Source organism: Sus scrofa, chromosome 1, assembly GCF_000003025.6.
Source record: "Sus scrofa isolate TJ Tabasco breed Duroc chromosome 1, Sscrofa11.1, whole genome shotgun sequence".
NCBI classification, from domain to species: Eukaryota; Metazoa; Chordata; class Mammalia; order Artiodactyla; family Suidae; genus Sus; species Sus scrofa.
Window position 1 is genome coordinate 136,558,320 of NC_010443.5, and position 18,844 is coordinate 136,577,163.

At 41.8% G+C, this 18,844-nt stretch overlaps 1 protein-coding gene across 2 annotated transcripts in view; it reads left to right on the forward strand.

Moving 5' to 3' along the window:
- Positions 1 to 18,844, forward strand: part of SCG5 (secretogranin V) — a 64,102-nt gene that overhangs the window by 32,400 nt on the left and 12,858 nt on the right. For both annotated transcript variants that reach the window (XM_021082727.1, NM_001105287.1), the window contains exon 3: positions 15,192 to 15,341. In XM_021082727.1, the coding sequence (XP_020938386.1) occupies positions 15,192 to 15,341 (150 nt within the window). The remainder of the gene's footprint in view (positions 1 to 15,191; positions 15,342 to 18,844) is intronic.

Genomic DNA, 18,844 nt, shown 5'->3' on the forward strand with positions numbered 1-18,844 from the left:
CCATATGTGAGATCTCACTTACCTTGTTAGAGAACTTCACCCACTGGAATGACACATAGGACTTGGCATGTCTTTGAGAGCAGCGAGGTGGGGCCCAGGCTCTGGACAGAGGATGTCATCAGTAAAGTTGCAGAAAGGAAGATGCAGTCGGGGCCTTTGAATCAGTGGAGGCAGCAGGACTCTAGATGGAAACAGGCGCTAGAGGGTCCAAGTTCATAGTTGGACTTTTTGATGGTCTTGTCCATGTCCTCACCTAATACCACCAAAATTTTATTTATATGTTTTGTTTCTATGTCCCATTAGTTTTTCAACAGTGGTTGATACTTCAACTTAAGCTCCACTCTGCCTCCCGGTTAAGTCACATAATTTCAGCAAGAATCCCAGACTACAGATTATAAAGGACTCCAAGTCAGCCTTAACCTCAGTACAAAAACATACCTGGTCTCCATACAAATTGCCAAGTAGAGACTTCACTGCAGGCAGCAAATAAAGTTACATGAAGCGACTGAAAGTGCCACTGCAGTTTACCTATTAAAACAATTTTTTCGAAAGCCACAAAATTCACAGCTATCCCCCAAATGCTTCATTTTTCAAATTAATGTATTTTACTTTAATTTGGGGGCTTGGGTGTATGTGTTGGAGGAGGCGGGGGCGGGGCTTGTGGTGGCTACGGGAAAATGAGTTAAATCCACAGACTAGAATTTGAACTTTTGCAAATGAGTAAACAGCCAAAACAAACACCACTTTGGAAAAAAATACACATTTTCTCCTTTCGAAAAGCAAGCAATGCCTAAGCAAAATACCTTAAAAGTGAACTAAAAAGCTTTGCTAAAATAAACAACTTGGCTTGTGATCCTAAATTGGAACCATATGGAGATGTGAAAGCTACAAATGCAGCACACTTTGATTCTGAGTTTCTGCCTTCACTGTTTTCAAGCTTCGGAATAGATGATAATAATGTTGCCTTTGGTCCCAGAGGAGCCTGAGTTTTTTTAGATCCTAGGATGAAGGGGAGAGGCAGAAAAAGAATGAAAAGAAATGCCTTTCAAGACAAAACATCTGAACAGTGAGTTTTATTTTTGCTTATTGGCCAGCAGGCGCAACTCTATTCAGAACTCAACAAATGTATAGGATGATGCATTTGCCAATGATGCAGGCTACATGGGGAAGTCCCGGTTGAGGGACCAGGCTTGCACTCAGAGCACTAGGATAGCGCTAGCAAGCCTCCTGGACCAGCCCCCTGCCCTGGGGTAAATCAATGAATAAGCCAATTCAGCACAGATAGAATCATTCCTTTGTTTTTCTCAATTACCAAATGTTGTGTGCTTTGGGGTCACTCGTCATGAGTTTCAAGAATGTGGATATTGCAACATACGTCCTCCCCATTCTAAATAGCTTAAACTAAACTGTGTGCCTAGGGAGGAGGAGAGTGGAGGACATAGCGCCCATCTCTAACCGTACACCGTCATACGCTCACTTTCTCATTCTAGGTTACAGATTTCTTTTCCCCCCCAGAGCATGTGGTCTCTTCTGTGAAACTGGCCCTTCCATTAGGTTTGTGTTTTGTCCCCTGTAACTGGACAGCAAATCCTTGAGAAGGAGATTATGCCACCTGCATAATGGGGGTTGGGGATGGAGGATGCTTATGCTAAAAAAAAAAAGAATAGGATGAATTCAAGCATTAATTAGTTTTAAGTGGATGAGGAGGCACTGCTGTTAATAAAAAGTGCAACTGTTTTGGAGCCTCTCTTGCTCACTGCCAAGTACAGAACTATGGGCATCGGAATTAAAAAATGTGTAGGATCATTCATTTGGGTTCTGTTCATTGTGCTATTAGGAAATACCGGTTGGAATATGAAAGTAGTTAACATTTATTGAGCACTTACTACCTTCCAGGCACTCAGCTGCTCACTGAGCATATTATCACCAAGTTAAAAAGGAATTTTTTTTTTTTTTTTTTTTGTCTCTTTAGGGCCACACCCATGGCACATAGAAGTTCCCAGGCTGGGGATTGAATTGGAGCTACAGGTACCAGCCTACACCACAGCCACAGCAATGAGGGATCCAAGCCGCATCTGCAGCCTACACTACAGCTCATGGCAACGCTGGATCCCTAACCCACTGAGCGAGGCCACGGATTGAACCCAAGTCCTCATGGGTACTAGTGGGTTTCATTACTGCTGAGCCACAAGGGGAACACCAAAAGGGGGAAATTTAAGTCCAAAGAGTTTTAGATGTTATCAGATGTGTGCCACAATGTGAACTTGAACCCAAGATCCAAACAAAGGGAAGCTCTAAAGGTTCTTATGAAAGGTGGTCTCTTGTCTGTGAAAGCATCCCAGGAAATGAAAATCAGTTGCTTCTCATTGCTAGGTTTGAATTTTAGGACTCTTATTTTTCACCAGGAATCAAGACCAAAAAGGCCTTAGTGCATGGAGTTAATTTTGAGAATGGACATGTGTGAAAACTAGTCTTAATTCTTTCCATTTCTTCCTTGTAGCTCACTTAAATCATTGGGCTTGAAGGAAGAAGAAACATAGATATTAGACATCAAAAATGTAAAAATCCCACCCGTTAAATTGGCCATTGCTTTCAGGTGCTTTTCCGCATTAATAAGAACTACGTTGTCTTTTTCTGGTCCTTTCTCCTGGCTCTGTCTTCTTTGCTACAGTATAGAGAGTCATGTGCAGTGAAACCGCCTGAATGCTGTACTAAGGAGAAACCCAGGCATGCTTGTACAGCAGGTGACAGATGATAGGCATATCTCCTTTTATTGTACTGCACAGATGTTGCATTTTTTTTTTTTTTAACAAACTGAACATTTGAGGGAACTGTGCATCAAGTCTATTGGCACATTTTTCCAAAAGTTTTTGCTCACTTTGTGTCTCTGTGTCATGTTTGGTAATTCTCACGATATTTTGAACTTTTCCATCACTATTATATTATGGTGACCTGCAATCAGTGATCTCTGATGTGACTCCTACAACTCGCTGAAGGCTCAGATGATTATTAGCATTTTGTAGCAAGAAAATATATATATTTTTTCTTTTTTGGCTGGACCCACAGCATATGGAAGTTCTTGGGCCAGGGACTGAATCCAAGCTGCAGGTGTGACCCACACCACAGCTGCAGCAAAGCCAGATCCTTAACCCATTGTGCTGGGCTGGGGATTGAACCTGTGCCTCTCCAGAGACAAGCTGGATTATTAATCCACTGGGCCACAGTGGGAACTCCAAGAAAATATTTTTAAATGAAGGTATGTGCCTTGTGTTTTTAGACACAGTGCTGTTGCGCACTTAACAGACCACAGTGGGAACATCACTTTTGCACGTGCTGGGAAACGAACTTTCATGTGACTGACTTTATTGTGAAACTCTTGATTGCGGTGGTCTGGAACCCACCCCGCCACATCCCCAAGGCCTGCTTGTAGTCCTGCAAGCTCTGAGAAGTGATTTTGCTTTTTGCAAAAATGTGTTTACCTCAAGTTGTGAGGCAACCTCCCCTCCCCCCAACCTTTTGGGGCCAGCCAGCCCTTCCTCCTTAAGGGCCTCACTGTCCCCTCGCCTCCAGCCAGAGCTGCCTCTTCACCACCCACACCTGTCCTGCCACCTCCGAGCCCATGTTGGGTACCCTCCTGCTCAGCCCTGCCCAGGGACCTTTTCCCTCTGTCCCCTTTCCTCTCTCTCAGGTGCCCCCTCCTGTGTGCCCTCAGCTGTCAGGTGTGGAAGGGAGAAACCAAAGGAAGTGAGACTTCATTCGAGTCTAATAGTTAGAATTCGTTAGAATCACCTATCTGACTGCTTCAGTCTCCCAGAATGTTAACAAAAGGAGAGCTGGTCATCGCTTTATAAATGATGTATGGGGACACGCCAGAGGCATGAAGGCCCAGACCGCAGTGTATTTTTAGTGTCTGCTGTTTGTGGTAACATAAGTGAAAACTGCTGGCTCCTTTCCCTTCAGCTGAATGGCTGGTATTCAGACGAGTGTGCCCGCTGCCTGCCAGCCTCTCCTTACGGAACTCCCTCTTTATGAGGTGGGTGACTGGCTCCTTGGCACCAGGCTGCCCCACCACAATTCTCCTTTATTGCCTGGTTGCATGGTTCCCCAGGCGGCCCCAGCATGGGGCTGTGGGTGAGACCACTGGCTGCGAGCTTGTCAGGGTGTTACCAGATTGTGGGGCCATGTCTGGATGCGCTAAACCTTCTGGCATGAGGCTGGCACCCAGACCCGAAGGAACCGTGCTGATGAGGCCCACGGCTGGCGCCCCATCTCAGAGTCACCCTGTGGGTGCCTGGCTGGCCTGGGGATGTGCCCCCTCCCCCCTCAAGTCACTGACACCTTGGAGCCTCAGTGTGAGCTAGAGTGAGAGAGGAAAGGCATCTATTATGCTGATAGGTTATTCTACCAACTCTTGCTCTGGTGCTCAAGCTGATCTCTGGCTGATGGATACCACTGGAAAGGATGGGGATGGGCTGCATGAGGCTCCTTGGGGCTCTCCTGGGTCTGGAAACAGTGCTAAGATCCCAGGCTCCAAAGAGCACCTACTTGCTGGGCAGCTGGAGGCAAGTAACGATGTCCCAGGATGTACTTTCTCACAGTTACGAGCAATGACTTTTGTCCTACTGACCTCATGAAAATGTTTTTAATAAGGATATTAGAGTACTTTGAAGCCTCTGAAACTGTAGTATTACAAAAAGGTAGGGAGTGGTGCAGACCTCTGTTTCTTTTCTTCATTTCTGATCAACCTGGACTTCTACCAAAACTATCCTCCTCAGCAGCAACCAGAATTGGCCCTTGAGTGAGACCTTCAGTCCTGCGGAGGAGAAAGTCACTTAAACTTCGAGAATGTACCTTCCTGAGCAAGCGCTTTACTTCCGGTCCCCAAGAGAAAGTAGTTTGAATGAGAAAGGGGACGGGGGTGGGGTGCGGGTAGGGCTCCTTTTCTTGTGGAATGAGAGGCAGTGCTTCTATAATTAGAATGAAACCTTAAATAAAGGGACTTCAGCTGTAGCTACAACTCCCTTATCTGAAACTTCAAGCGGCTTTTTAAAAGCCTCTCAGCACCAACACTGAAGGTCACCAAGTGCTAATTTCATCTTACTTTGCATATAATTTGAATAGATTTGGCTCACGCATTGTCTAGCCCTTGCTACTGAAAGTGTGATTTATGTATGGGCCAGTTGCATCAGCATCATCTGGGAAGCTTGTAAGGATTGCAGTCAGGTCCACCTCTCCTGTGTTGATCAGAATCTGCATTTTTTTTGAGGTCTTCATGCAATTCATGTGTGTAGTAAAGCAAATAAGAAGACAAGCCTTGCAGGGCCTAGGCCCACTCTCTATTTATGCACTGTTCTTGATTATGAAAAAGATTGAGGATGACTAAGATTAATAGCTTGCAAAGAGGGAGGAGACAAGGAATTTTAAAAGCCATAGCAGCTGGGGCCATTTAATATAGTTGTGTCATTGTATACACTTGCATGCTCTGAGAACACACTGCTATGACACTATATAGTCATGGATATTCCCAATAATAATCCCAAATTATCAGGAAAAAGTCAAATCATATTCCAAAGCTGCTGTTTAAAGTATTTACCTAGAGGAGTTCCCTTGTGGTTTAGCAGATAAAGAACCTGGCATTGTCACTGCTTGTGGCTCAGGTCACTGCTGTGGTGTGTTTGATCCTTGGCCCTAGGAACTTCCGCATGCTGCAGATATGGGGAAGAAAAAAAGATAAAAATAAAGTATTTACCCAGAAATCCTAGTGACATTTCCCCCTTAAAATGGTTAAATAAATGAATATTCATATCAATAGGGATATTTCAGGGACCTGGATAACTATGTGGAAAACCACATTCTCAAGTAAAGAGATAAGTGAGATGTTACTATAATTGGAAACCTCAGTTCACTCAGATTTTGTTTTTTATGAACTACATTTAGGAGAGTTAAATGACATCAAGATAAGGTGTGATACCAGAGATTTACTCTATAACTAAACAACTAAAAAATGCAGCCATTATAACCAAAAACTCATGACTCTGTGGAGCTGGATAAAATTTTGGGGGTCAGAAGGTAGTATCCAGTGTTCATATTTTCACTTACTTGATGATGGCAACTGATCATCAGAAGCACTATATTAGGAAAATGAGTTTGAAATTGGAGTTTTTAATTAACTGGAAAAGAGAGTGCCTTTTTCTGAATAGCTGATTATTGGAGATGCTAGGCCTTGGCTGGTGGTCCACTGGAGTCTGGCTGGGAGCTGCCATGTTGAGACCGACCAAGTCTGTGGGAGGCAAAGCATGGTGTTCAGGTTGACCAGATAGCTATATGAAACCAACAAGCTCAACTACCCAGCAGAACTGCCAACTTAAAAGGGCATGTAGAAGAAGGAGAGGCCCAGCACGAAGCAGGGATGGGAATGCCGAAATGAGCTGAAAGACAATGGAGAAATTCCACAAGGTATAGCAAGAGCCTTGAGAAGTTTTTATGGGGCTCCAGTGTAGGCCAAGAACAAGATTTAAGGGCCCTAGCCTAGATCAGAAAACCCAAGTCTCTGTCCTTTCTTCCCACTCCATGCCCTCCCTTGCCTCTGAACATCACGACTGATTGGCACTTTATTGCTATAACCATGCAAGGAAAACCCACCAATGATTTGATATCTAGAGTTTGAAAGTACACAGCTGTATGGTACCCATTTTATTATAGAAAGCAAGGTTTATATAAACAAAATGGCTCAAAACTTCTTTGGCAAGAATTAAATATTTCTGTCTATTCTAGAGATATTTCTGGAATGCTGTGGTTGTGATGGAAACAGATACACAGAGCATCATCACAGGATAGGATTAATTAATCACCTGAAATAATTTAAAAGCTGTAGCGAAAGACACTGTCTTTACCAATGGCCTTATTTCTCCGAATCAGGGGGCCTCTAGACTTTGCAAGCCTCATGGACCCTTGACTCATCTCTCCCTTGAGCACTATTTGAAATTTCTCTTATTTCTACTTAAGTGGTGGGGCCACCCTAAGGCCAATCCTTATCACTTCTCCCCTGAGTTTCTGCAGTAGCCTTGTAGCAGGCCTCCTTAACTCCCTTTGAATCTTCCTTTGTACAGTGGTCTTCAGAAGGGTGCTTGGGTACAGTGGATCTGATGTAAGGGGCACTGGAATTTTAAAATACTCCACAAGTGATTCTGACGTATACCCCTAGGTAGGAAGAAGGGCTTTAAACTGTTGCTAAAATAATGTTCTACACAACATCCAATTTTTTTTTTTTTGCTTTTTAGGGCCACACTTGCAGCATATGGAAGTTCCCAGGCTAGGGGTCCAATCGGAGCTACAGCTGCCAGCCTACACCACAACCACAGCCACAGCCACGTGGGATCTGAGCTGCGTCTACAACCTACACCACAGCTCACGGCAATGCCAGATCCTTAACCCACTGAACAAGGCCAGGGGTCGAACCCGAAACCTCATGGTTCCTAGTCAGATTCGTTTCCGCTGAACCACAACAGGAACTCCAAGAGAATATATCTTATCACATACCACTAGCTTATTGTGTTGAACAACCAACTAGAATGAAGAATGAAGAGAACAGGAACCATGTTATCTTCACAGCACTGACTGCAATCATTGGTACATTGCTTCCTGCAGGGAGTCCTCCACTTCCTAGGTCTGGGTTAGATGTTTCTTCTCTACACACCTGTGGTATCTTGCTGTATCTCCGTTACATTACAAGTGAGTTACAGCTCTGCATCTTAAATACATTTCTTGACTTAGCTCTTACACACTGTAAGCTCTGTGAGAGAAAGGCTCCCATTTATTTGCTTCATTGATCCTCTAGTCCAGGTCTTGGTATGTAGTAATGTTCAATACATATATTTTCTTTCTTCTTTTTAATTGACGTATAGTTGATTTACAATGTAGTAGTAATTTTCAGATGTATAGCAAAGTGATTCAATTATACATATACGTACATATATATGTACTTTTTCAGATTCTTATAAGGTTATTGTAAAATATTGAGTTGGTTCCCTTTGCTATACAATAGGTTCTTGTTGTTTATTTATTTTATATGTAGTAGTTTGTATCTGTTAATCCCAGGCTCCTAATTATCCCCCCTCACTTTCTCATTTGTTAACTATAAGTTTCTTTTCTTCTTTTCTTTTTTCTTTTCTTTTTAGGGCCACGTCCATGGTATATGGAAATCCCAGGCTAGGGGTTGAATCAGAGCTGCAGCTGTCAGCCTATGCAGCAGCCACAGCAATGCCAGATCTGAGCCATGTCTGTAACCTACACCACAGCCCATAGCAATGCTGTATCCTTAACCCACTGAGTGGGGCCAGGGATCAAACCTGGCCTCATGGAATTAGTTGGGTTTGTTACCACTGAGCTACAATGGGAACTCCAGAAGTTTGTTTTCTACGCCTGTGAATCTGTTTCTTTTTCTTTCTCTTTTTCTTTTTGGTCTTTTTAGGGACACACCCATGGCATGTGGAAGTTCCCAGGTTATGGGTTGAGTCAGAGCTGAAGCAGCTGGCCTACATCACAGCCACAGCCACAGCCACACTAGATTTTAGATCCCAGCCATGTCTGCAACCTACACCACAGCTCACAGCAATGCCAGATACTTAACCCATTGAGCTAGGCCAGGAATCAAACTTGTCTCTTCATGGATGCTACTGAGATTCATTTCTGCTGAGCTACGATGGGAACTCCTATTTCTATTTTGTAAATAAGTTCATTTGTGTCATCTTTTAAGATTCCACATATAAGCGATATCATGCTATTTGTCTTTCTCTGTCTGACTTACTTAGTAAGATAATCTACATCTATCCATGTTGCTACGAATGGCATTATTTCATTCTTTTTGTGGCTGAGTAATACTCCATTGTATATATGGTACCATGTCTTCTGTATCTGTTCCTCTGCTGATGGACATTTAAGTTTCTTCCATGTCTTGGCCATTGTGAATAGGGCTGCATTGAATATTAGGTTGCATGTGTCTTTTTGAATTATGGTTTTCTGTATTATATGCCCAGAAGTGGGATTGCAGGATCATATGGTAGCTCTATTTTTAGTTTTTTAAGGACCCTCCATACTGTTCTCCAGAGTGGTTGTACCATTTAACATTCCCACCAACTGTGTAAGAGGGCTCCCTTTCCAGCATTTATTGTTTGTAGACTTTTTGATGGTGGCCATTCTGACGGGTGGTGTGAGGTCAGTACAGATTTTTAAGCTGATGAATAATGATTTTTAAGTGTATGTTTTATTGAGAGTGAGGCTAATAGACCAGATCGCATCCATGGGTTCAAAGCAGTTTGTTTGACTTGTTTTCAGGTACGAAATAGATCAGCATACTCTAAACATTATACTGAACCAAATAACTGGCATTAGGTTGTATCCTCAATCATATCCTCTCTGATTATTTTCTATATATGGTTACTGTGCTTGTCTATAAAAGTCAAGCTCCTGGAGAGCAAAGAATTGCATTTTTTCACTTCCATTTCTTCCATAGTTCCTACCTCAGTGCATTTTTCTTGATTTGATGTCATTAAATATAGTTTTAAAAGAGCTTGTGTTATAATGTATCTGCCTGGTGCTAAACATCTGTTGCTGCCTAACAAGTGCTCCATTCATTCTAATGGCACTGGTGCACAGAGGTAAACAGAGCCCTGGCAGGCCTTCCATAAAGGAAACTGTGTTTGCTTCCTTCATTAATTACCAATGGAGCATTAAGACATGCATTCTCCCTTAAGCCAAGTTGGATAATTCCTGGCACTTAAGGCTAGGGTGCTTTCAAAAGTTGAGACATGTATTGACACACCAGAAGGCATGCCCTATAGCAAGCATGGCGGTGGCTCTAATGCCAAGATTGTACAAAGCTTCATATATATCAATGCCAAGTGTATCTGTCTCTGTAAGCTTTTGCAGGTCTTGTGTTAATGTGGGATAACAAATATGAATTTCTTGAATGTCTCTCAAGGCAGACACTTCAATATGAATTGGGAAGATCTTTGGAAAGGTACATAAAAGTTAAAAGAATGATCAAAGGTTTATCAAACAAAACAATACTGTAATACTAATAGAAGAAACATGACTCAAGATATGATCGGTCAGGAGTTCCCTGGTGACCTAGCAGTTAAGGATCCAGTGTTGTCATTGCTGTGGCATAGGTTCAGTCCCTGTCCCAGGAACTTTTGTATGCCACAGGCACAGCCTCTCCACCCCCCAAAAAGAAATATGATTGGTCAATTAATCATTTAACTTAATCAATTAATAACACAATTAAAATGTAGAATTTATACTCTTGGGCATGCCAATTAGCATAGCATCAAAATGCTAAAGCAGAGTTCCCGTTGTGGCACAGGGGAAATTAATTCGACTAGTATCTATAAGGATGTGGGTTCAATCCCTGGCCTTACTCAGTGGATTGGGGACCCAGCTTTGCTGTGAGCTGTGGTATAGGTCACAGACATGGCTCAGATCCTTTGTGGCTATGGCTGTGACCAGCAGATGTATCTTGGATCTGATCCCTAGCCTGGGAACTTCCATATGTTGCAGGTGCGGCCCTACAAAAACAGTAAGAAATAAAAAATACTGACAGACAGTTATTGGTAGTAATAGATTTTAGTACATAGCCTTCAGATCATGATAAAGAGATGAAATATGAATGAGGACATAAAAGACTATGATTAAGAAAGTTGAATAATTAGCTCTATTTAAATGTTTATGGGTTATATAAAAATACGTCGTATTTAAATATTCACATGGACAATTTACAAAAACAATACCTTTTTTTAAATGCAGAAGTTTTGCAGGCTACTCACTCACAAAGCCATGAACTATATTATAAATGTAAACCAAACAACCCAGTCCCTTGGTGGTATCTATATTTGGAAGCCAGCGGAATTTGGAATTAAAGGAGGTACAGTGATCCTTTTGAGGATAAACATTAATCAAATATAATAAATTAAGACAAGTACGCAAAGTCACTTGAAAGAGACAATATGATTCCAAGGACATGAAGATCTAGCCACGATCCTACTGAATATATTAATATTTCCAAACAAAATAATGTGTCAATCCAAAGGGGAGCTGGTTCAACCAAAAAAGAGGAGAAAAAGCAAGTGTCCAAGGCTATACCTTGGCACAGCTCATCCAGGGCTGAAGGGACCCTTACTCAGCTAGACTTAAGTAATAGAACCTGTCATCAAGACCATTCTTCCCAGGAAGGTGGAAGTATGGTTATTTTAGCTTGATTTTGGTTCTAATTTCATGCACATGAAAGTCCAGAAATTGACATGCATTATATGTAAGTAAAACAAGTTATACAACATAAGTTTTTCTTCTTCACTGCTGTGCCTTGGTGCTCAGATCAGGTTTTGGTATCTCTGGGGCACTTAAATATTTGTTGAAGGAATGACATAAATGGGGAAAAGACAGAAATACTTAAATGCTGATGGAACAATTCATTAATTACTTACATGCACTAAAACATATAGAATATAGGTTAAAGAATTAATTTTTTGAAGTATAGTTGACTTATAGTATTATATGTTTTAGGTGCACAGCATAGTGATTCAATATTTTTATAGATTGCATACTATACAAATTTATTATAATATTGTTGACTGTATTCCCTGTGCTGTACATTACATCCCTGTGACCTATTTATTTTATATTTGCAAATGTGTGCCTCTTAATCCCCTTCACCTGTTTCACCCCAAACCCCCTATTCCCCTCTGGCAACCACTAGTTTGTTCTCTGTATCTGTGAGTCTGTTTATGTCTTATTATATTTATTTATTTTGTCTCTTAGATTCAATACGTAAGTGAAAAATACAGTATTTCACTTAGTATAATACCCTCCAGATCCATCCATGTTGTCATAAATCATGAATGGCAAGATGTCATTCTTTTTTATGGCTGAGTAATATTCCATTGACTATATATATAATCTTGCATCTTCTTTATCCATTCCTCTGTTGATGGACACTTAGGTTACTTCCATATTTTGGCTATTGTAAATAGTGCTTCAGTGAATATTGGGCAGCACGTATCTTTTCGAATTAGTGGTTTTCTTTTTCTCTGGATAAATACCCAGGATTGGAATTGTTGGATTGTATGGTAGTTCTAATTTTTATTTTTTAAGGAACCTCGACACTGTTTTCATAGTGTGGCTGCACCAAAGAACTGATTTTAAAAATAAAATTTGGCTGCACTGAAAGAAATATCTAAATGTTATGGTTCTTTTGAAGAGGCAGTAGTTTTGTAAGTTCAGAAAGTGAAAATAAATCACAAAAGATAGTAACAACAAATCTTACTACATAAATATTAAAAGCTTATGTTAACTAACCTATGACAAAGGAGGCAAGAATATACAATGGAGAAAAGACAGCCTGTTCAATAAATGGTACTGGGAAAACTGGACAGCCACATGGAAAAGAATGAACTTAGAACACTTCCTAGCACCATACACAAAAATAACTCAAAATGGATTAAAGACCTAGATATAAGACCAGATACTATAACACTCTTAGAGGAAAACATAGGCCAAACACTCTCTGACAAATGACAGCAGCATCTTCTCATATCCACCTCTTGAGAGTAAAGATGGTAAAAACAAAAATAAACAAGTGGGACTTAATTCAACTTAAAAGTTTCTGCACAGCAAAGGAAACCCTAAACAAAACAAAAAGACAACCCACAGAATGGGAGAAAATCTTTGCAAATGCATCGACTGACAAGGGATTAATCTCCAAAATTTATAAACTCCTCCTACAGCTTAATACCAAAAAAACAAACAACCCCATCCAAAAATGGGCAGAAGATCTAAACAGACAAGTCTCCAAAGAAGACATATGGATGGCCAAAAAACACATGAAAAGATGTTCAACATCACTCATTATTACAGAAATGCAAATCAAAACCACTATGAGGTATCAGGTACCACCTTACACCAGCCAGAAGGCCATCATCAGAAAGTCTACAGACAATAAGTGTTGGAGAGGGTGTGGAGAAAAAGGAACCCTATTACACTGTTGGTGAGAATGTAAATTGGTACAACCACTGTGGAAAACAGTGTGGAGATTCCTTGGAAAACTAAAAATAGGACTACCATTTGATCCAGCAATCCCACTCCTGGGTATCTATCTAGAGAAAACCACAACTCGCAAAGACATATGTACTCCAATGTTCATTGCATCACTATTTGCAATGGCCAAAACATGGAAACAACCTAAATGTCCATCGATAGAGGAGTGGATAAAGAAGATGTGGTACATATACAATGGAACATTACTCAGCCATTAAAAGGAAAGAGCAGCATTTGTAGCAACGTGGTTGGACCTTGAAATTATCATGCTAAGTGAAGTCAGTCAGACAATGAGACACCAACATCAAATGCTATAACTGACATGTGGAATCTAAAAAGACACAATGAACTTCTTTGCAGAACAGATACCAACTCACAGACTTGACTAAACTTATGGTTTCCAATTGAGATAGGTTGGGGGGTGGGGAGATGCACTGAGGGTTTGGGATGGACATGCTATAAAATTTGGTTGTAATGATTGTTGTACACCTATAAATGTAATAAAATTCATTAAGTATAAAAAAATAAAAGCCTATGTTAGCAAGCTATTACAGTAATGACCAGAATTCAGTCAGACAACCTGGGAAAATGTTTGCAGGAAGTGCAACATTCAAAGGCTTCATGTGTTAATTTTGTCAAATGTTCATGAAAACTGATAGGAGAAACACTAAAGAGCATAAACAGACAACTCACAGAAAAAAAATTAAAGCTTGTAAATAAACATGCGAAAAATATTTGGCTGTGCTAGTAATCAAAGACATTCAAAATAAAACAGTAATTTTTTTCTGTTTTTCTAGGGCCGCTTCCCGCTGCATATGGAGCTTCCCAGGCTAGGGGTCTGATCAGAGCTGTAGCTGCCAGCCTACACCACAGCCACAGCAATGCCAGATCCTTAACCCACTGAGCAAGGCCAGGGATCGAACCCACAACCTCATGGCTCCTAGTTGGATTCATTAACCACTGCTCCACGACGGCAACTCCCTAAAACAGTAATTTTTCTAAAAACCTTTTAAATTAGCAAAGAAAACATAAAACTTTATCTTTATAAAACCCAGTGCTGGTTAGGATGTTATAAAAATGGTATTCTCAGATTTTGTTGATGATATTTTCTTTTTGGAAAACAGTTTGGCAATATAATATAAAGAGCCATAAAAATATTTATAGCTTTTGACCCAGTAATTTCACTTCTGGGAATTTCTCCTTGTGAAAATTAATCCAAAATATGGAAAAAATTAAATGCCCAAGAGTAAATTGGGAAACACTAAATGTCCTGCAATGAGGGAATGATTAATATGTTGTGATAGAGCCCCTGGGTAGAAGATTGCATAGTCATTTGTAATCATGAGAACAGAGACCATGCAGCCACATGCTATAATAGAAAGTAAAATAATGAGTATACACAGATATAAAAAGATATGCTGTGAAGAAGGGATCGAAGTAAATACACCTGATTTTAAGCGGTTGTTCTAGAATTTCAGGAGGACAGAGACTGCTTCATCTCCCTTTTTATCGTAATTGGTTGCTGTTCAGCCTGTTCTTTCCCCTGGATGCCAACAGCCTCCTTTTCTCTTCCCCAAGGTCCACATCCAGCTTCCAAAGCCCTCCCCATCTGTGTCAATGCCACTCAATCTCTAGCTTATCCAAGAAGCCCTCCCCATTCTATCAGTCAGATGAAACTCTCCTTTATTCTACTCCCATTGCTATATTTAATTTTTTTATTTTAAAATGTATTGTATTTTTTTGTCTGCGCCTGCAGCCCATGGAAGTTCCCAGGACAGGGATTGAACATATGCCACAGCAGTGACCCAGGCCGCAGCAGTGACAGCATTGGATCCTTACCTGCTGAGCCACCAGGAAATTCCACTACTAGATTTTAACATGTCTATTATAGCACATACAGTGTGCCCTGTGTGGAAATGATATATGTGCCTCGTGTCTCCATGACGAAATTTTTAGCCCCCTCAAGGGCGGCAACTGTTGTATCTCTTTTCCTCTCTCCAGAGCAAGGAGCACGGTGCTTTTTCTGTATGGTTTGCCTGAATAAAGATTAGTTGAAGTGAATGTCATGGGCCTGAAAGGAACTACTTCTGATTCCCCGGCAGGTGGAGCTCATGAGGGGCTACAGCACTTGGGACCCTTTGGCAACATCCCAAACATCGTGGCAGAGTTGACTGGTGACAACATTCCTAAAGACTTCAGTGAAGACCAGGGCTACCCGGACCCTCCAAATCCCTGTCCCATTGGAAAAACAGGTAATGGGCATGCCCTTGGGTTCCCATGGGAAGTACAGTTAAACATTCTAACACAGGGTGCACATACTCAGAGAAATAGTACTCCTAGTCAGATGAGCCCCCGTGTAATAGTGTGTAGCTTGGGAAGGGCAGTTGATTCAGTTGTTCAGATTGTCCGACAGAGGACTCCCTTGAAGAGGCTTTATCTTCTGCCTCTCTCCCTCTTTGGGAACTGATGCTTTTTTTCTGCACCTGCTCCACTTTTCTTTTTTGTTTTTTAATTTTTAATTTTTTTTTCTTTTTAAAGCCACACGTGCAGCATATGGAAGTTTCTGGGCCAGGGGTCGAATCAGAGCTGCAGCTGCAGGTCTATACCACAGCCACGGCAATGTGGGATCCTTAACCCACTGAATGAGGCCAGGGATCAAACCTGCATCCTCACAGAGACTATGTTGGGTTCTTAACCTGCTGAGTCACAATGGGAACTCCTAATTTTTAAAATTTTTTAACACCTTTTAAAAAATTATTTTTAACCCCCTTGGTTCAGGCCAGGGATTGAACCCAAGCCACAGCAGTTTTCGGCAAGGTGGAATCCTTAACTACTAGGTCACCAGGGAACTTGCTGCACCTGCTCCACTTTTAATAAAAAGAGAGAAGGATTTTTCTCTTTTGGCCTCTTCTGTGATACAATTGCTGCCCATTTTTAAGTCTTCAGAACTAATATTTGTGGATGATCCATGCCCAATTGTTTTCCTTCCTTCTCTAGACAATGGATGTTTCAACTATGTCATAACCAGTGAGAATCTATCCTGAAATATTTCTTGGGGGTTGGGGGCGGCATGAGAGAGAGAGGACCCAGGAAGGTAGGAGGGTGATTAAGGAAGAAGGTGGACACTTTCCTTGCTACTCAGGGATCCCTTTCACTTTCCTACCCCTAGTGCCAAAGAGAATGAATGGACAGTGGACTACACAACATGCTGGGCTTCGAGCAGTTTACCTCAGTAGTTAAGGGTCATGGTGAACAAGGCATGTGATCTTGAACAAGTTAATGAACTGCTTGCAACTGTTTCCTTATTTGCAAAATGGGGTTTGTTGTGGGGATTAAATGAAATTATCCATATTAAGCCCATGGCACACCACCTAGAACTGAGTAAGGGCTCATGAAATGGCATCCTGGTTATAAATAGCTTTGCCACTAGGAAGCAATGCATTTCTTTCCTGGGCTTGTACTAACTTCCAGCATCAGAATAGTCTTTCCCTGCCAGCCCAGTAATAATAATGTTAGTATTTTTTTTCCATTTTTTTAAATTACTCAGATGAATTTATCACATCTGTAGTTGTATAATGATCATAACAATCTGATTTCACAGGATTTCCATCCCACAGCCCAGGATGTGGAATGTTAGTATTTTTTATCCCTCCTTTACATATAAGGAGAATGAAGCTTAGAAAGTAAGCTGCCCAAGGTTATACATGTAGCAAGTAGCTGAGCCAAGACTCAACCCCAGGTCTTCCTGATTCAGGACTGTTCACCCAACCGCCATGACATACTGCCTTGCTCTGAAAATTCTGACAATATTGGCCTCTCAACTTTTTTTGGGGGGTGGGGGGCACACCTGCAGCATATGGAAGTTTCCAGGCTAGGGGTTGAAACGGAGATACAGCTGCCAGCCTACATTACAGCCACAGCAACATGGAACTAGCCTTGCCTGTGACCTATACCACAGCTCATGACAACGCTGGATCCTTAACCCACTTAACCCAGTGAAGCTAGGGATCGAACTTGTATCCTCACAGATACTGGTCGGTTTTGCTACTGCGGAGCCATGATGGGAACTCTGGCCCCTCAACTTTTTGTGAACATAATCCAAGCTTTCTCTGATAGAGGCTCTCTCTGAAAGAGAGTCCTCTTTTCATTTAGGGTGAGGTCTCTGTTTTCCATGGGGGACAGAGATTGCATCCTGGGATGGGACAACCAGAGTAGATGTGACCAAGCCAGTGCAGGAAAATCTGAATCATTGCACAGAAGCAACTGCTTTAGCCACCTTTCACTTGCTTGTGGGGCTTTGGATGGGTAGGAAGAAAGGCCAGTTCAAAGTCTGAAGTGTAAACAGTCTCTATGGGGACTTGGTTGAATTGATCAGCTATAACATAATACAGTGGTTCTCAAGGTATAGTTCCAGCAGCATGAACATACCTGGAAAGTTATTAGAAATGCCGATTTTCAGACCCTACTCCAGACCTGCTAAATCAGAAACTCTGAAGGTGGAGCCCAGGAAGAGATGCGTGGAATCAAGCACTAATGTTGTATCCTTAGGAGCTCTGGGACAAGCTGGTAGAGCTGGCTTGAAACCTGGCTCCCAGACCCTTTCTTATCTGAAATTATCTGCCATCTCCTCTCCTGTCTTTTCATTAAGCTACTGCCCTTCTTTGTTCTACCATAATCTGCATTCTAAAAAGGAACTCAGAGTTCCTACTGTGGCTCAGCGGGGTAAGAACCTGACAGTGTCCGTGAGGATGTGGGTTCGATCCCTGGCCTCACTTAGTTGGTTAAGAATCTGGCGTTGCCTTGAGCTGTGGTGTAGGCCGGCAGCTGCAGCTCCGCATCAACCCCAGCCCGGGAACGTCCATATGCTAAAGGTGTGGCCTTAAAAAGACAAAAAAAGAACTTACTTGCTAAATTTAGCCATTATTTGTAAGAAATTGCTGGAGACACACCTCACTGAGAATCAGGACACCACACCATCTTGCAATCCAAGAAGAGAATCTTGATTTCCCCTCCCAAGCTGTACCCGCCTCTGAATCATGGCCCTTCCACCCCTGCAGAGCAGCAGTCAGAATTTAGAGGGTCTGTCCTCATCCTCGTCTTCAGGGATGGGATGTGAATTCCAGGGCATGTGTTTAGGCCCAGATACCTTTGATTCCCAGAGCAGGGCTTTATCTCTATATCTTGGTCTGGGCCCACTCAGAGGTACTTGAGAAACAATTAGGAAAAGGTTGTAAAGCTGCCATATGCAGCCTGCCTGACTTCTGTTGCTTTGCACTTCCTTTCCTGCATGTTCATTGCTGTAGATGAAGTGAGATAAATAGTTCAGTAAGAAGTGAGGAATCACGTTAGAACCACATCAGGGATTTCATCTGAATGCTCATGCCATCCACATGAGCTTCATGCTGCTAAGTACTGAGAGACTGGATGCTTAACACTGATGGAAGGTGTCAGAACTGTCTCTAGAGACCAGACTACCTGAGTGTACCAGGCCCCCTTTGGCCTTGACTTTGCTGCCTCACTATCTCTTTGAAAGGAAGTCTCTTCCATTCTCCTGGTCCTGTACAAAATTCACAATCTCTCCCCTCTCTTTTAAAATGTACTGTCGTCGAAAGCACATTAGAGATAGAAAAAAAATGGCTCTTCTTTTCCGAGCATTGTGTCCAGTGATGACAGGGCTTAGGAATAAAGCACTAGCCCAAAGGAATAAAGTTTCTTGGATTTGAATGGAAGACATGCTTTATTTCAAAGGGCATTG